Source organism: Saimiri boliviensis, chromosome 16 (assembly GCF_048565385.1).
Source record: "Saimiri boliviensis isolate mSaiBol1 chromosome 16, mSaiBol1.pri, whole genome shotgun sequence".
NCBI classification, from domain to species: domain Eukaryota; kingdom Metazoa; phylum Chordata; class Mammalia; order Primates; family Cebidae; genus Saimiri; species Saimiri boliviensis.
In genome coordinates, this window is record NC_133464.1 from 67,182,889 (window position 1) to 67,200,973 (window position 18,085).

Below are 18,085 nucleotides of genomic sequence, written 5' to 3' on the forward strand. Positions count from 1 at the left end.
TAAGTTTTCCACTTGCATAAAAACTTACCATACAAAAGCTTTGGGGGAAGTGGATCAATCTTATGTTCTCTAGCATTAGAAGCTAGTGAAGATAATGATATCATTAAGCTCAATATCCTTATAAAAAAAAGAACAGTAATGGCTGATCTGTATCTCTAAATAGCTACATTAATTAAATTCAAGTCTCTTGAAACACTGAGATTTGGGGGGAAAATACAACGATGTTTTTAAATGTTAATTTTGCACAATAAAACTAAGGTTATTCTGGCCCTTCTTTTTTATTTATAGCATAGGGATACTTAAAATAAAAAGCTGGAAGTCCCCGAGATGTATTATTCTACCAACAGTAAGCTCAGGCTTCCATAGAGTTATGTGACTTTCTCTTGATTCTAATTCCTAAGGGTGGGAAAATTGCAGTCACTTCTTTATATGTATGACTTTGTCAAGTGCAGGACAAAGTAAGTACCCAAGGAGAATTTGCTGATGAGGGTGAATACATCCAGAGAGTTAGAATTCGAGTTCTGGAACATTGACTTAGTCACTAACTACCTTAAAAGGCATGTAGGTAGGGAACCTGGATTCACTATCATAGAAATTCTCAGCATGCCATTTTCTCACTCAAATATTCCCTGGTTTCCTTGAGCAAATGAAAGTGGCAGTGCGCAGCACTGGAGAAGCAGGGGAATTCTGGCCACATAATCTCTCTAGACCTGGGGTTCTTGTCTGGAACACATTGGTCTGTTACCTTGCAGTGAAGGTGGTTGGGTGGTGGTGACCTCCCCCTTTAAGAAGACCTCAGAGGTGGACAGGCAGCAGGCAGGTGTGTTTTCTTTCCGTCTGCCTGGTCCAGGAAGGAGATGCAGAGAAAAGGCTTTGGGAGAAGAAAGTTGTCCCTTATCCAGGGGAGTTAGAGAAGCCAAACACCTTGGAAGACTGGAAGCCTCAGTAGAAGCTCTCTTACTTCAGCTATGAGGGAGGCAGAGACATTTCACTTCTCTTCTAGATGAACAGGACGACCCAGCCCCGCAACAGGCTGACTTGACCATTATAACCCATTAGCCTGTTGCAGAGTTACAGAACATGATTAGCTCTTTAGTAGTGGAGTATTTGGCTTGTTTGAACCTGAAAATTAAAAAAAATAATAATCCACTTTTTCCTAATTCTAAAGGTAATATATGGTGATTGCAAACATTTTGTAAAATACAGAAAAATAGGCTGGGTGTGGTGGCTCACGCCTGTAATCCAAGCACTTTGGGAGGCTGAGGCAGGTAGATCACTTGAGAGCAGAAGTTTGAGACCAGCCTGGCCAACATGGAGAAATCCCATCTCTACTAAAAATACAAAAATTAGCCGGATGTGGTGGCAGGTGCCTGTAATCCCAGCTACTTTGGAGGCTGAGGCAGGAGAATCGCTTGAATCCAGGAGTTGCAGTGAGCTGAGATCGCCCCTCTGCACTCAAGCTGGGCAACAAGAGTGAAACTCTGTCTCAAAAAATATATATACAGAAAAACATAAAGCAGATAAAGTGACTTGGACTGGAATAATCCAGAAATTATGACATATTTAACATTTTGGAATATTTTCTTCTTTTTAAAATAAATTAAGAAATAATACTTAAAGTAAATAGGATCATAATACATATTTTGTTTTTAAACTTACAATTTCTCTCTTAGTATATTATAAGGACTGACTTATATCCTTACGTGATTTTTTAAGGTGCCACAGAATAGTTGATTTATCACAACTCTATTTTGGGCTGTTCACATTCTTTACAGCTTTGGAATTTAAAATAATGCAATGGGCAGTGGCTGGCAAGATGACCAAATAGGAACAGCTCCGGTAGGCAGCTCCCAGTGAGATCAATGCAGAAGGTGGGTGATTTCTGCATTTCCAACTAGGTACCCAGCTCATCTCATTGGGACTGGTTAGACAGTGGGTGCAGCCCATGGAGAGCAAGCTGAAGCAGGGTGGGGTGCTGCCTCATCTAGGAAGTGCATGGGGTTGTGAATCTTGCACAAATATCAATAGCTGAATCAATCAAGTGAAAGAAAGGGTATCAGAGATTGAAGATAAACTTAATGAAATAAAGAGTGACAACAAGATTAGAGAAAAAAGAATAAAAAGGAACAAACAAAGCCTCCAAGAAATATAGGACTATGGGAAAAGATAAAACCTACATTTGATCAGTATACCTGAAAGTGATAAGGAGAATGGAACCAAGTTGGAAAACCCTCTTCAGGATACTATCCAGGAGAACTTCCCCAACCCAGCAAGAGAGGCCAACATTCAAATTCAGGAAATACAGAGAACACCACAAAGATACTCTTGGAGAAGAGCAACACTTTTGCTCATTTTTTAAAGGAAGTTATTTGTTTTTTGCTTCTTGAATTAAGTTTCTTATTGATTCTAGATATTAGACCTTTGTTGGTGCATAGTTTACAAATATTTTCTGCCATTCGGTAGGTTGTCTGTTTACTCTGTTGATAGCTTCTTTTGCTTTGCAGAAGCTCTCTAGTTTAGTTAGGTCCCAGTTGTCAATTTTTGTTTTTGTTGCATTTGTTTTTGAGGATGTGGCCATAAATTATTTCCAAAAGCCAATGTCCAGAATGTGTTTCTTCGGTTTTTTTCTAGGATTCTTATTGTTTGAGGTCTTACATTAAATTCTTTAATCCAAATTGAGTTAATTTTTCTACCTGATGAAAGGTAGGGGTCTAGTTTCATTCTTCTGCCTATGGCTAGCCAGTCATCCCAGCACCATTTATCAAACAGGTAGTTCTTTCCCCATTGCTTGTTTTTGCCAGCCATCTTGAAATCAGATGGTTGTAGGTTTGTGGCTTTATTTCTGGGTTCTCTACTCTGTTCCATTGGTCTGTGTGTCTGTTTTTGTGCCAGTACTGTGCTATTTTGGTTACTGTAGTCTTACAGTTTGAGTGGGTAATGTAATGCTTTCAGCTTTGTTTTTTTGCTCAGGACTGCTTTGACTATTTGGGCTCCTTTTTGATTCCACATAAATTTTAAAACATTTTTTTCTCATCTATGAAAAATGACCTTGGTAGTTCAATAGGAATAGTGTTGAATATGTGATTGCTTTGGGCAGTATGGCCATTTTAACAATATTGGTTCTTCCAACCCATGAGCATGGAATGTTTTGCCATTTGTTTGTGCCATTTATGATTTCTTTCTGCAGTGTTTTATAGTTTTTTGCAAAGATCTTTCACCTCCTCAGTTAGATGTATTTTTAGGTATTTTATTTTTGTATATGGCTATTGTAAATAGGATTTCGTTCTTTATTTGGCTCTTAGCTTGAGTGTTATTGATGTATAGAAATGCTACTGATTTTTGTACACTGATTTTGTATCTCGAAACTTTACTGAAGTTGTTTACACTTCCAATAACCTTTCAGCAGAGTCTTCAAGGTTTTCTAGGTATAGAATCGAATGGGAGTGGTGAGAGTGAGCATGCTTGTCTTTTTCCAGTTCTCAAGGGGAACACTTCAGCTTTTGTCCATTCAGTATAATGCTGGCTATGGGTTTATTATAGATGGCTCATTATTTTGGGTATACTCAATTTGTTAATGGTTTTTATCTTGAAGGGATGTTGGATTCTACCAGAAGCCTTTTCTGCATCTATTGAGTTGATCATGTGGTTTTGGTTTTTAGTTCTGTTTGTGTGATGAATCACATTTATTGTTTTGTGTAAGTTTAACCAATCTTGCATCCCAGAAATGAAGCCTATTTGATCATCGTGAATCCTTTTTTGTGCTGCTGGATTCAGTTTGCTAATATTTTGCTGAGAATTTTTGTGTCTAGGTTCATCAGAGATATCAGCCTCTAGTTTCCTTTTTCATTGTGTCTTTGCCAGGTTTTGGTATCGGGGTGATGCTGGCTTTATTGAATGAGTTAAGGAGAAGTCCTTCCTTCTCAAATTTTTGGAAAGTTTCAGTAGAATGGTACCAGCTCTTCTTTATGCATCTTGTGGAATTTGACTGTGAATTCAACTGTTCCAAGGCTTTCCTGGTTGGTAAGTTTTTATTACTGATTCAATTTCAGAACTCAGTATTAATGTGTTCAGGTTTTCAGTTCCTTCCTGATTCAATCTTGGGAGGTTGTATGTTTCCAGGAACTTATCTACCCTTTTCTTGTTTTTGTGCATAAAGGTATTCATAATAGTCTCTGTGAATTATTTGTATCTCTGTGGGATTGGTTGTAATGTCACCTTTCTTGGTTCTGAATGTGCTTATATGGATTATCTCTTTGTTAACCTGTCTAGTGGTCTATCAATTTCATTTACCCTTTCAAAATCCAATTTTTGTTTTCATTGAGTCTTTGTATGGATTTTTGGGTATCAGTTTCATTCTGTTCTTCTCTGATTTTAGTTACTTCTTTTCTTCTGCTAGCTTTGGAATTGGTTTGTTCTTGTTTTCCTAGTTTTTGTAGGTGTGATGTTAGATTATTACTTTGAGATCTTTCTAACGTTTTTAGGTAAGTATGTAGCACTGTAAACCTTCCTCTTAACACTGCTTTTGCTGCATCCCAGAGAATTTTGGTATGTTGTGTCCTTGTTTTCATTTATTTGAAATAATTTTTTTATTTCTGCCCTAATTTTGTTGTTTATTCAAAAGTCATTCAGAAGTTGTTTAATTTCCATGTAATTGTGTAATTTTAAAAGATCTTGATTTAGATTTCTATTTTCATTCCACTGTGGTCCAAGAGTGTGCTTGGTATAATTTAGATTAAAAAAAATGTATTCAGACATTTTTATGGCCAAGCATGTAGTCAATCTTGGAGCAGCTTCCATGTGCAGATGAGAAGAATTTATATTCTGTGGTTGATGAGTGGAGAATTCTGTAGATGTCTACCATTATGTCCAATTGGTAACATGTCAAGTTTAAGTCCCAAATTTCTTTGTAACTTTTATGCCTGAATGATCTGCCTAATGCTGTCAGTGGGGTGTTGCAGCCCCTGAATATTATTGTGTGACTGTTCAAGTCTTTTTGTAGGTCTAGAAGTACTTGTTTTTTGAAACTGGGTGCTCCAATATTGGGTACATATATATTTAGAATAGTTAAATCTTCTTTTGAATTGAGCTCTTTATCATTATGCAATGCCCGCTCTATCCTTTTTTACTATTACTGGTTTAAAGTCTGTTTTATCTTTATCTCTTTTTGATTTCTGTCTGCATGATAGATCTTTCACCAACCCTTAATGCTGAGCCTATGAGTGTAGTTACATGTGAGGTGGGTCTCTTGAAAACAGCAGACAGATAGGTCTTATTTTTCTTATCCAACTTGACACTCTGTTACTTTTAAGTGGGGTATTTAGACCATTTACAATTTACATTCAAGGTTCATACTGATATGTGAGATTATGAACCTATTATGAAGTTGTTAGCTGGTTGCTTTTGTAGTTTCTACTGTGTGGTTGTTTTACAAGCTCTGTGGACTATGTACTCAAGTGTGTTTTGTGGAAGCAAGTGTATTAGTCCATTCTCACACTGCTGTAAAGATATTACTCAAGACTGGGTAATTTATATAGAAAAGAGGTTTAATTGACTCACAGTTCTGTACAGCTGGGGAGACTCAAGAAACTTAAAATCATGGCAGAAGAAGCACGTCTTACATGGCAGCAGGAGAGAGAGAGGAGTAAGTGAAGGGAGAAGAGCCCCCTATAAAATCATCAGATCTTATGAGAACTCACTCACTATCATGAAAACAGCATGAAGGAAACCAATCCCATGATTGAGTCACCTCCCATAAGGTCTCTCCCTTGAAATGTGGGGATTACAATTAATGATGAGATTTGGGTGGTCACACAAAGCTAACCGTATCATTTCATCCCTGGCCCCTCTCAAATCTTACGTCCTCACATTTCAAAACCAATCATGCCTTCCCAGCAGTCCCCCAAAGTCTTAACACATTTCAACATTAATTCAAAAGTCCAAGTCCAAAGTCTCATCTGAAATAAGGGAAGTCCCTTCTGCTTATGTTTAACCAACCTTGCATCCCAGAAATGAAGCCTCCTTGATCATGATGAATTCTTTCTGGATGTGCTGCTGGATTCAGTTTGCTAATATTTTGTTGAGAATTTCTGTGTCTACATTCATCAGGAATGTTGGCCTGTAGTTTCCTATTTTTATTGTGTCTTTGCCAGATTTTGGTGTCAGGGTGATGCTGGCTTTATTGAATGAGTTAAAGAGAAGTCGCTCCTCATTTTTTTTGGAAAGTTTCAGTATAATTGGTATCAGCTCTTCTATATACATCTTGTGGAATTTGACTGTGAATAAATTTGTTCCAAAATATGGATAAAGGAAGCCTGTAAAATCATAAGGAAGTTAGTTCCTTGTAATATACAATGGGAGTACAGGCATTGGATAAATGCTTCCATTCCAAATGGGAGAAATTGACCAAAACAAAGGGGCTTCAGGCCCCTTGCAAGTCTGAAAACAAACAAGGAAGTCATTAAATCTTAAAGCTCCAAAATGATCTCCTTTAACTCCATATCTGACATCCAGATCATGCCGATGCAACAGGTGGGCTCTCCCATGGTCTTGGGCAGCTCTGCCTTTGTAGCTTTGCTGGATTCGGCCTCCCATCCCAGCCTAATTCTTGTCTTTTGTGCACCCACAGGACCAACACCATATGGAAGTTGCCAAGGATTGGGGCTTGTACCTTCTGAAGCAATGGCCTGAGCTGTACCTTGGCCCCTTTTTGCCATGCTTGGAGTGGCTGGGACACAGGGCACCAAGTCCCAAGGATGCACACAGCAGAAGGGCCCTGGAAATGAAACCATTTTCTCCTAGACCTCTGGGCCTGTGATGGGAGGAGCTGCCATGAAGATCTCTGACATGTCCTGGAGACATTTCCCCATTGTCTTTGTGATTAACATTTGGCTCCTCATTACTCATGCAAATTTTGGCAGCTGGCTTGAATTTTCCCCCAGAAAATCGATTTTTATTTTCTATCACATCATCAGGCTGCAAAATTTTCAAACTTTCATGCCCTGCTTCTCTTTTAAACATAAGTTCTAATTTCAAACCATCTCTTTGTAAATGCATAAAACTGAATGATTCCAGAACAATCCAGGTCACATCTTGAATGCTTTGCTGCTTAGAAATTTCTTCCACCAGATACCTTAAATCATCTCTCTCAAGTTCAAAGTTCCACAGATCTCTAGGGCAGGGCCAAAATGCCACCAGTCTCTTTACTAAAGTATAGGAAGAGTGACCTTTGCTCCAGTTCCCAAGAAGTTTCTGATCTCTATCTGAGACCACTTCATCCTGAACTTCATTGTCCATATCATTATCAGCATTTTAGTCAATTCAGCAAGTCTCTAGGAAGTTCCAAACTCCCACATCTTCTTGTCTTCTTCTGAGCCCTCCAAACTATTCCAACTTCTCAGTATTCCATTTCTCAGTTTCAAAGTCAATTCCACATTTTCAGTTATCTTTATAGCAGTAACCTACTCTACCAGTAACAATTAACTGTATTCATCCATTTTTACACTGCTATAAAGATAATACCAACGACTTGGTAATTTATAAAGAAAAGAGGTTTAATTGACTCACAGTTCCAGATGGCTGGGGAGGCCTCAGAAAACCTACAATAGTGGCAGAAAAGAAAGAGGCACATCTTACATGGGAGCAGACAAGAGAGAGGGGTGAGTGAACAGGGAAGAGCACCTTATAAAACCATCAGATCTTCTGCGAACTCACTCACTACCACAGAAACAGCATGGGGGAAACCACTCCCATGATCCAATCGCCTCCCACCAGGTCTCTCCCTTGACATGTGGGGTTACAATTTGAGATAAGATTTGGGTGGAGACAGAAAGCCAAACCATATCAGCGGGTATCATTCTTTCATTTCTATGTTTAGAACTCTCTTAGGGTGTCTTGTTATCAATTAGTTGTAAACACCACTGTACTTGAACCAGCCAATAAGGATCTCTTGTAAGACTGAGATCTAAGACTAAGACTGGTCTAGTGGTAACAAATTCCCTTAGTGCTTGCTTGTCTGCAGAAGATTTTATTTCCCCTTTGCTTATGAAGCTTAGTTTGGCAGGGTATGAAAATCCTGGATGGATTTTCTTTCCTTTAAGAATGTTCAAAATAGGTTTTTAATTTCTCCTGGCTTGTAAGATTTCTGCAGAAAAGACTGCTGTTAGACTGATGGGATTCCCTTTGTATGAAATCTGACCTTTTTCTCTAGCTGCCTTTGCCATTTTTTCTTTATTGGACAGTCTGGTGAACATATGTCTTGGTAATATTCATTTTGTATAATATCTCACAGGTATTCTCTGAATTTTTCATATTTGTATGTCTACCTTTCTAGTGAGATTAAGAAAATTTTATCAAATCATTCCCTCAAATATGTTTGCCAGGTTGTTTACTTTTTCTCCTTGTCTCTCAGGAATACCAATAATTCACAGATTTAGTTGCTTTACATAATCCCATATTTCTTGAAGACTTTGTCCATTTCCTTAAATTATTTTTTCTTTATTTTTGTCCAACTGGATTAATTCAAAAGACCAGTCTTTAAGCTAAACATCAGAGTTTAAATACAAAAAGAGCTCTGTCTGCATAGCTTGCTGTTCCTCAAACCCTGTGTTTCTTAAGGCTTAAACAAAGTTTGTATTTCCATTTATTTATTTGCTGTCAACCTATCCTCAGACATTCTGACTTTCCACCCACTTGTAAGTGTGACATTGGAGTTACATTATTATCTTTGTTTTCTGAATCCCCACGTATGAACTCCAATCTCTCGGCTATTAGTTCTTTGAGTACTTGACCTGATCTAGCTACACTTGGCATTTCTGTCATGCTCTTTATTCTTTCTGTGACCCATTTCACAGAAACATCCAGCAAAGCTAAGCACTCTCCCATTTGCATTTGATTAGACACAACAGAGCCGCATCAGAACCTGTCATCATAATCTACTCCTGCCCTAGGCTTAGTGAGCAGTGTCCATGTTACCGAACTCCACCATCTATAGAGTACTTAGAGGCCTCCAGAGGGAGGTTCTCTGGGTCTGCTCAATCTCTGCTCTTCACTACAGGGGTGCTCCCAGGGCAAAATGTGAAAATAGACTAAGTCCACCCTGGGCCCATTTAGGAAACTCCTGGCTGCTTTAGCCTTTTACTGCTTCTCTAGATAGCTCCAGATTTTACAGTTCCTCTTTCTTAAAATTTGCCATTCCCATATTCTAGTCCTGCATGGTCTTTATTAAACTAATTCATGCTGATATGTGAATGACAGGGGATATGTTATCCTACTCAGGGAAGACAACTGCACTCGAACAAAAACTTTCTGGAGATAATGTTGTAACCCAAGGGAAAGTCTCTAAAAAAGCACTATTCCATGGAATAACTCTAAGAAGTCTGCTAAAGGATAGGCCTTTGTGGCAAATAAAGCTTAAAGTGCTTCTAAAATTATAGGGCGTAATCAGATCTTTATTCTGCCTGAACCTAGCACCAGCCTCATGGCATATACATCCTTGTAAGAAGTATTCACCAGATACAAAGTGGTGGGAAATGGAGAAGTGTTAATCTTATGCACATTAGCTTGAAGGGGAAGACAATCATTAAGTAACCAATTTATTTTGCTGTTTTTTTCTGGGAGGGAAGAAAAGGAATGAACATTTATTGAAACTTAACTGTGGGCTAGTTATTATGCTGGAAACGTGATATTTCCCATGTCATTAGTACTAAGAATAGCTGTCATTGTTAAGTGTTTGCTTTGTGCCACATTCTAGACTGAGAGCTTTAAATATATTACTTATTTGAATCCAACTAACAGGATTATTATTATCTTTCATTTTCCAGGCAGAAACAAGGCTAGAGAAGTCAACTTACCCAGTACTATACAACTAATCAGTGGCAGAGTAGGAGTCAAAACTTTGATCTCATTCCAAAATCTGTGTCCTTAATACAGTCCTCTAAGACAGCTATAATAATCCCATTCTCCAACTGAGGAAACTGAGACACAAAAAAGTTAAGCAATTTGATCTTTGTCACAGAGCCAATTGATGATGATTCCTTAAATTCAGGTCTACCTTAGTATAAAGCCCTCATGTTCATACTTGCTGACCCTTGGCAGGAATTGAAGAGATGCCCTCCTCTCAAAGGCCTTTATTTAAGAGTCATTCCAGGATAAATAATGTGGGTGAATATCAGAAAATATGCAGCAAAAGCACAAGGACCATGCCTCAAGATAAAAATTAACCTAAATGTCTAGGGTTTAATCTCTGTCATTAATACTATGCTGACCTTCAAATTTCTTTCTTTAAATTTCATCGTCACCTCACTTCTGTGTATGATGAGGAAGGGCTTTATATATACTTATATTGCTTATTCCCGTGAAATAAAAATGCTAGGAGTGCAGAGGGTGGAAAATAGGGTATAGCCAATGTTGAAATGAGGTACAAAGCAATGTCTAAAGGTGTTAAAATGAAGTTATTCTGGAAGAAGAGATTGGTTGGGGTGGAAAGGATTCAGACAGTTATAAAAAGAACTATGCCTGAGAGGGAGTGGGCAAAGACAGACAGAAACAGATCAGAGAAATATATAGGTTTCAAGTCATTCTGTGTCAGGGAAAAAAACAACAACAAGGGTTTTACATCTTTACATCTTTCCCCAGAGCTATCCTTGGGTAATTTCTGGCTCATGGACTCTCCCTGAGAACTGCCAGCTGGCCTTAGCTTGCACTTCTTTGAGGTTGATTTTATGACTTCACTTCCTGGTTATAACCTATGCTGGGAGCACACAGGATTTGGCAGACCCACTATGAATTCAGTGCAGACATTTATGTAGATAACTTCATAAAGTATGTTGACTGGGGGAAAGAGCATTGATTTGGGAATTAGCAGACTAGATTTTAATCTTATCTCTATCCCTAAGAGTATTCTAACTGCTCAGTGCCTCAGTTTCCCTAAGGTTGGAGTATAATAAGTGCAATAATGCACATGAAACCATGTAGGACAATGCCTGGCACATGGCAGTTATCCTTTCACCTTGCGTAGGTCTTTTTAATATAAGAAGATATAAATCCTTCCTACCTTGAACTTAAATTTTTTCCTTCCTCCCACAGGTTTTAGGTGAAGACTATAGTTCTCTTTATAATTCATATCAAACTCTTTTTAGTACTTTTATGATACTAAATTTTAAACCTTTAGTCATAGGTGTGATTTTTTTGAAATATCTAAAAATCATTTAGTCCCAAACCTGGTAAATAAACTAGATAATTTTTTTTTTTTTCATTAACAAGGAAAGAAGGGAGAGAAGAAAGGAGGAAGACAGAAAAATTCCCGAAGTACTGATTTTCTTGGGTGACTTAAACTGGCAAAATGTTAGTCCAAAAAGAAGTTTCTACAAACAGCAGCAATCTGGAATAAGAATCTACTTTGAAGGGAACAAGAGGATAACATTCATTTGGATATGAATGTTCTTTTGAACTTGACAAGAATAAAAAGGCATGCAATCACACCTTTTAAGCCTCTGAAAACAGGACAGAGGGAGGAGATCAGATGATGCAAAATCTCTCATTCATCCATTCTCAGATTCTAAGGGGTTGGCTATATCCTCCTTGCTGGCTGTGTGTATACAGTACCTCTATAAGGAAGAATAAACTAACATATTTATTCCTAATTGTTTTCTCTGGTTTTATAAGTTTTCCTATATAAAATAGCATAGAAATACCAGTCTGAAAATAATTGAAATTAAAAGAAGCAGAATCTAATACTGATTGTATATGTGACCTGGGATGTTACATGTCCTCTCTGAACCTCAGTTTCATCCTCTGTTCATCTGTAAAATGGCAGGATTCATTTTAGGTCTCATTGGATGAATACTGTATTTTGTTCTTGCCACATTCCATTCTTCTCAGGGAAGCAACATGATTCTCATCTAGATTCAGAGGTGGATTTATCAAGAAGTCGCAAAGTGTAAGATTCAGGGCCGCTCATCAGCACAAACTATTCCCCGGCCCTGGAGGAGATGATGTGTTCATGGGGTCATATATTTTTGTAAAATTTGCCAAAGTTAATACTTCTGTGTGTTTTTAAAATTCTCTCCTTCTTTCTCTCTTTTATTATTATTCTTATTATTTTGAGGCAGGATCTCGCACTCTCTCACCCAGGTTGTAGTGCAGTGGCCTGATCATAGCTCACTGCAGCCTTTAAATTTTGGGCTCAAGCCATCCTTCTGCCTCAGTCTATCAAGTAGCTGGGACTGCAGGTGTGCTCTACCATACCTGGTTATTACTTTTTTTTTTAACTTTTTTTTTTTGTAGAGTAAGGTCTTTCTATATTGACCAAGCTAGTCTCAAACTTTTGGCCTCAAGGGATCCTCCTTCCTCGGCTTCCTGAAGTTCTGGGATTATAGGCATGAGCCACCATGTCGGGCCTGTATTCTTTTTCTTAAAAAGGGTTTCTGGCACTGTTTAAGGCTCAAGCTCCACAAAACCGGATCTGCCCATATATAGAAGACATGTTTCTTCTAAACCCACCGTAAAATGTAGATTTCATGGAAAGTAGACAAAATCATCAAGTGATCGAATAAGAGGAGTCCAGAAGCTAGCTTTAAAAGCAAACACTTTCAACTTCCTCTACCTCTCATCTCCTCTTTGGCTTATTCTGTTGTTTTGTTTTGTTTTGTTTTGAGACAGTCTTGCTCTGTCACCCAGGCTGGAGTACAGTGGTGCAATCTTGGCTCACTGCAACCTCCTTTCCCAGATTCAAGCAATTCTCCTGCCTCAACCTCCCAAGTAGCTGGGATTACAGGCAAGTGCCACCACGCCTGACTAATTTATTTTTGTATTTTTAGCAGAGATAGGGTTTCACCATGTTGGCCAGGCTGGTCTTGAACTCCTGACCTCAGATGATCCACCCGCCTCGGCTTCCCAAAGTGCTAGGATTACAGGCATGAGCCACTGCGTCTGCCCTGTTTTTGTTTTTTTAAGAACACGAAGTGGGGAATTTAAATGGCAAAATGGCTGACCCAAATTCATAACTTAGATTGAAGTCATAAAATGAACTTCTGATAATCATTCTCTGCTTCAGTACTAGGGGCAAAAAAAAAAAAAAAAAAAAAAAAAAAAAAAAAAAAAAAAAAAAAAAAAAAAACCCTGAACGCATGTGGTGATCTACTTCACTAACAAGAAATCACAAACTGTAGAGCACAACCAGTGAAACTGGATATACAGCATTTGCCATTCCTTGAAGGCCAGTTGTCACATTCGTCACATGTTTTTCTACATCATGGAAAATAGAGTAGCCAGTAGCTGTTTTTCAGGCACAGCAGAGATTATTTTTACTCTCAATTACAGCGACCAAAATAGTAAGAAGTGCACTGGGAAGAGAGACTGGGCTGGCATTTATTTAATTAGTTTTCAAGACAGAGTTAGTCTTCATAAAAATGGGTTGGGGGTGTGTGTGTTTAGGGTTCCTCCCAGTTGCTGCATGCTCCTGTGGCTTCCCTTCCTCACAGCCACCTGTGGCTTGCCGTCTGCACAGTCCCTGCCTCTGGCTTGCCTTTGGGGTGTAACCAGTACTATGTGTTCTCCTGCTGCAGCCCCACAGGCCATCTCCAGGTTCTTGGAGCTTCAGTCAAGTTCCCTGGACTGTTTGGGTACCCATACCCGACCAAGCTGCAAAGAGTCTCAGCTCCTCACATATGCGGGCATCAACCCTGGGGTATTCTAGTCACCACAAGATTGCTAAACACAAATCTGACTTTAGCTGCAGGGAAGCCAAGATAATTGTAGTTGGGGGGAGGGTAAACTACACACACACACACACACACACACACACACACACACACATTTATTCAAGTTGTTGGGAATGTAAGTTACGAAGTAATGTTTCACAAGCCACTTATGCAATGGTCAGTCTACTTCCTGAAATTGATTCCACTGGTGGTGCCAGTAGGAAAAATATATCAAGGAAATTTTTAAAATCAACAACAATTATGCAAGTATTAAACTCTACATTCCTTTGTCCATGAAATTCTTTCCTCCTCTATCTTGTTCACCACTGTGCTTCTAGTTCCTTTCTCTGCCTCTACCCACCAATATTATCTTCTGGAGACATAAGCTCTCAAACTCACTTAACCTTCATTCATGAAAATACTTAGTGAGTGCCTACCTTGTGCCAGCACTGTGTTTTGCTCTGGGGGAATGAAAATTAAGAAGAAATGGTTCCTGCTCCCATTGACTATACAGTCCAGTGGGAACAACGGAGAAGTAACAGAGGGCACAGTGCATTGTAGTTAAGTATTGAGATCAGGTTCACTCATAGGATGTCTACACCTGAATCTATTCAAATGCTTTCAGGAGATGCCTGGAAGGGATGTTCAGTAGACTCTTAACACACACTCCCTAGATGTGACCAAAGAAGGTCTGCAGTCATCCAAATATTTCATTTGGAGAAAACGTTCTAATGTTTTTTAACACATGTTATGAATAGCTAATGCTTTAGTTTTCTATTGCTGCCACAGTAAGTTTTCACAAACCTGGCAGCTTAAGACAGCCCTCATTTATTATTTCACAGTTTTATAGGTCAGATATCCAACAAACTTGGCTGGGATTCTGCTTACGATCTCACAAGGCCAAACTCAGGGTGTCAGGGCTCTTCATGGGAGGTTCTAAGGGAGAATCCACTTTCTGGTTCATGCATGTTGTCGACAGAATTCATTTCCTCCTCATGGTTCCCATGTTCCCATTCTGTCTTGAAGTCAGCAATGGTGGATTTAGCACTTCTCATACATCAAAGCCCTCTGACTTCCCCTGTACCTTCCTTTTATGATTTCAAGGGCTCATATGATTATATCTGCCCACCTGGGTAATCAGGATAATTTCCCTACTTTAAAGCTTTTCAGGAATAATTCATTGATGTATAATATCTCACAAGTCTCTTTCTCTTCCTTAGGAAACATGTCATTTCTCTCCATATTTTGTCTGTAGAATTTTTGTTCCAATCCTAAATAGGAAGTTGGCAGTTAACCCTAACACAATGAACAAACAAAAATCTTTGGAAGTTCAGTCATGAGAAAGAAATCTGTGAGAGAGAGATTCACAAGTTATAAATGCCATACTTCATACCTGTTAGAATGTCTGTTATTTAAAAAGAAAGAAAAAAGAATAACAAATCTTGGTGAGGATGTGAAGAAATTGGAATCAGTGTTGGTAGGACTGTATAATGGTACAATTGCCATGGAAAATGTATTGTAATTCCTCAAAAATTAAAAATAGAACCACTATATGATCCAGCAATCCCATTCTGGGTATATATCCAAAAGAATTGAAAGTAGGGTCTCAACATGTTCATAGCAGCATTATCCCCACACTAGCCAAAAGGTAGAAGCAACTCAAGAGATGACTGGATAAACACAATGTTATATATACAGGCAATGGAGTATAATTCAGCCTTAAAAAGGAAGAAAGTCCTGTCACATGCTACAACATGGATGAACCTTGAAGACATGCTAAATGAAATCATCCAGTCACAAAAAGACAAATACCGTGTGATTCCACTCATATGAGGTACCTAGAGTTGTCAAATTCATAGAAAAGGAAAGTAGAATGGTGGTTATCAAGGGGCTGGGGAGAAGAGGAAAAATGGAGTTGTGATTTAAAGGGTATAGAGTTTCAGTTCTACAAGATGAAAAAATCCTGGACATCTGTTTCACCACAATGTGAATATACTTAACACTACTGAACTGTATAGTATAAATGCCTCAGTGGTAAATTTTATATAAGTATTATTACCACATTTTTTAAAAACAGAATATACCAACACCAAGAGTGAACCCTAGTTTGAACTATGGACTTTGGATGATAATGATTTCTCAGTTTATGTTAATTGATTGTAGCAAATGTACTACTCTGGTACAGGATGCTGCTAGTTAGGGAGTCTGTGCTTGCGTAGGGGCAGAAGGTGTGGGAACTCTACACTTTCTGAACAATTTTGCTGTGAATCTAAAACTTTTCTAAAGAATAAATCTAGCTAAAAATAGTTCTGAATTTTAGACTATGCAAACATTGTAAACATCCAATAATACCTTCAGAAAAACTTGCTTATGCCATGGTTGAGGACGTCAGTGGATGGCCTCAAAGACATCATCAGTGTGTTGTAACACAAGCCATAACCTATGGTCAGTTCTTGCTCCTTTGGGAGTCACTCCTTTGGAACAGGCAGAACCCCTTTCTTCATCTGCAACATAAGAGGACACATTAAGTGACCACTAAGACCGATTTGACCAGTACATAACTTTATGAGGCTATGATTGTAGGTTCCATATGTGATTTTCATTGAGTCAAAGATTGTAAAATAGATGACTTAATTTGGGATTTGTGATTGTAATTCATGATTATGTAATACTTCCCAGATTCCCCATTTAGAAATATAACAACAATGACTGTGTCCATGAATTCACACCCAACTATGATTGGAATTTTCATATGCAGGACCTAAAACCAATTAAGCTATCCTTCCTTAAAAAATGTGCAGCCACAAAACAAATCTCAACAAGTTTTAAAAGATTAATATTATATGAAGTATCTTTTTCTAAACATGATAAAAATAAACTAGAAATCAATAGCAGAAGGAAAGCTGGAAATACATAAATACGTGGAAATTTAAAAACACCATCTTAAAAAACCAATGGGTCAAAGAAGAGGTCATAAGGGAAATTAAAAACATCTTGAGACAAATAAAAAACAATGCTCATGAGATGCTGGAAAAACAGTGCTAGATATTAATCTAGGAACATAGAAATAGACCAATAGAACAGAATAGAGAATACAGATAAAGACCTTGATATACAGAAACTTGATATTTAGCAGAGGGGGAGAGGGCATTAGAAATCAGTAGGAGAAAAAAATTAACTATTCAATAAATGATTCTAGAATAATATAGATCTCAGTTATTAGAGCTTTGTGTTCATTTCTTTTGTGTAAATATCTATAAGTCATGGGGTAGGTATATGCTTAACTTTATAATAAAGTTCAGAAGAAACTGCAAAACAGTTTTTCAGATTACCTAATTTTACTTTCTCAGCAGCAATGTATGAGAGTCACAGTTGCTCCACATCCTTGCTTATGTTTATTATTGTCTATCTTTTTAATTTTAGCTAACTTACTTAGTATAAAGCGACATTTTGTTGTGATATTTATTATATTTCCCTAATGTCTAATGATGTTGGGCAGCCTAACATGAACTTACTGGCCTTTCATAACTCATTTGTTTTTGTGTCATTAATCATTTTATTCTTGAGTGGTTAGAATTCTTTATATAGTTCAGATCTAAGTATTTTGTCAGATACAGGTATCACAGATATTTTCCACCACCCTATGATTTTATTGATTCATTTCTTGTATATCTTTTAATGAGTAGACTTTTATTTTTTGCTTTTTTATTGAAGTGTAATTGACATACAAGAAACTGCACATGTTGAAAGGGTTCAATGTGATGAATTTTGACATAGGTATACACCTTTGAAATATCAAGATAATCAAAATAATGAACATATCTACCACTCCAAAATTTCCTGGTTCCCTGTCATAATGCATACTTCCCTTCACCCCTATCCTCACACAACCACTTATCTTTCTGTCACTATATATTAGTTTGTATTTCTTAAAATGTTATATATAATAAGTGGAATCCTTTGGTATGTATTCTTTGTTACATCTAGCTTCTGACACTCAGCATAATGATTTTGAGATGGATTCTTATAATTCTGTATATGAATAGTTCACTCCTTTTCATTGCTGAGGATTATATTGTATGGATATATCATAATTACTGTATTTTTACCAGTTGATGGCTATTTGCATTTTGGGGGTGTTAGACATTACACAAACAGCTGCTATGAACATTCATGCACAAGTCTTTGTGTGGACATGTTTTCGCATCCCTTGGGTAAATACTTAGGAGTAAAATGGCTGAGTTGTATGATAAGTATGCATTTAGTCTTTTAAGAAACTATCAAATTATTCTCAAAGGGTTTTATTGCATAAATTGTTAGCAGGGCCATGCACTTTCTGAAGGCTGTGGAGAAGAATCCTTCCTTGCCTCCTTCCTAGCTTCTCATGG

At 37.8% G+C, this 18,085-nt stretch overlaps 1 protein-coding gene and 1 long non-coding RNA gene across 4 annotated transcripts in view; one reads left to right on the forward strand and one right to left on the reverse strand.

Moving 5' to 3' along the window:
• The window catches only part of LOC101050460 (guanine nucleotide-binding protein-like 3-like protein), a 38,448-nt gene extending 24,755 nt beyond the window's left edge, over window positions 1-13,693 (forward strand). The window contains 2 exon segments of the mRNA XM_074387963.1: window positions 3,862-4,020; window positions 13,563-13,693. Of these exon segments, the coding sequence (XP_074244064.1) occupies window positions 3,862-4,020; window positions 13,563-13,693 (290 nt within the window).
• LOC141581642 (uncharacterized) overlaps window positions 1-18,085 on the reverse strand; it is a 228,024-nt gene that overhangs the window by 105,994 nt on the left and 103,945 nt on the right. For all 3 annotated transcript variants that reach the window (XR_012514410.1, XR_012514411.1, XR_012514412.1), the window contains one exon: window positions 16,050-16,201. This is a non-coding gene — a long non-coding RNA (uncharacterized LOC141581642). The remainder of the gene's footprint in view (window positions 1-16,049; window positions 16,202-18,085) is intronic.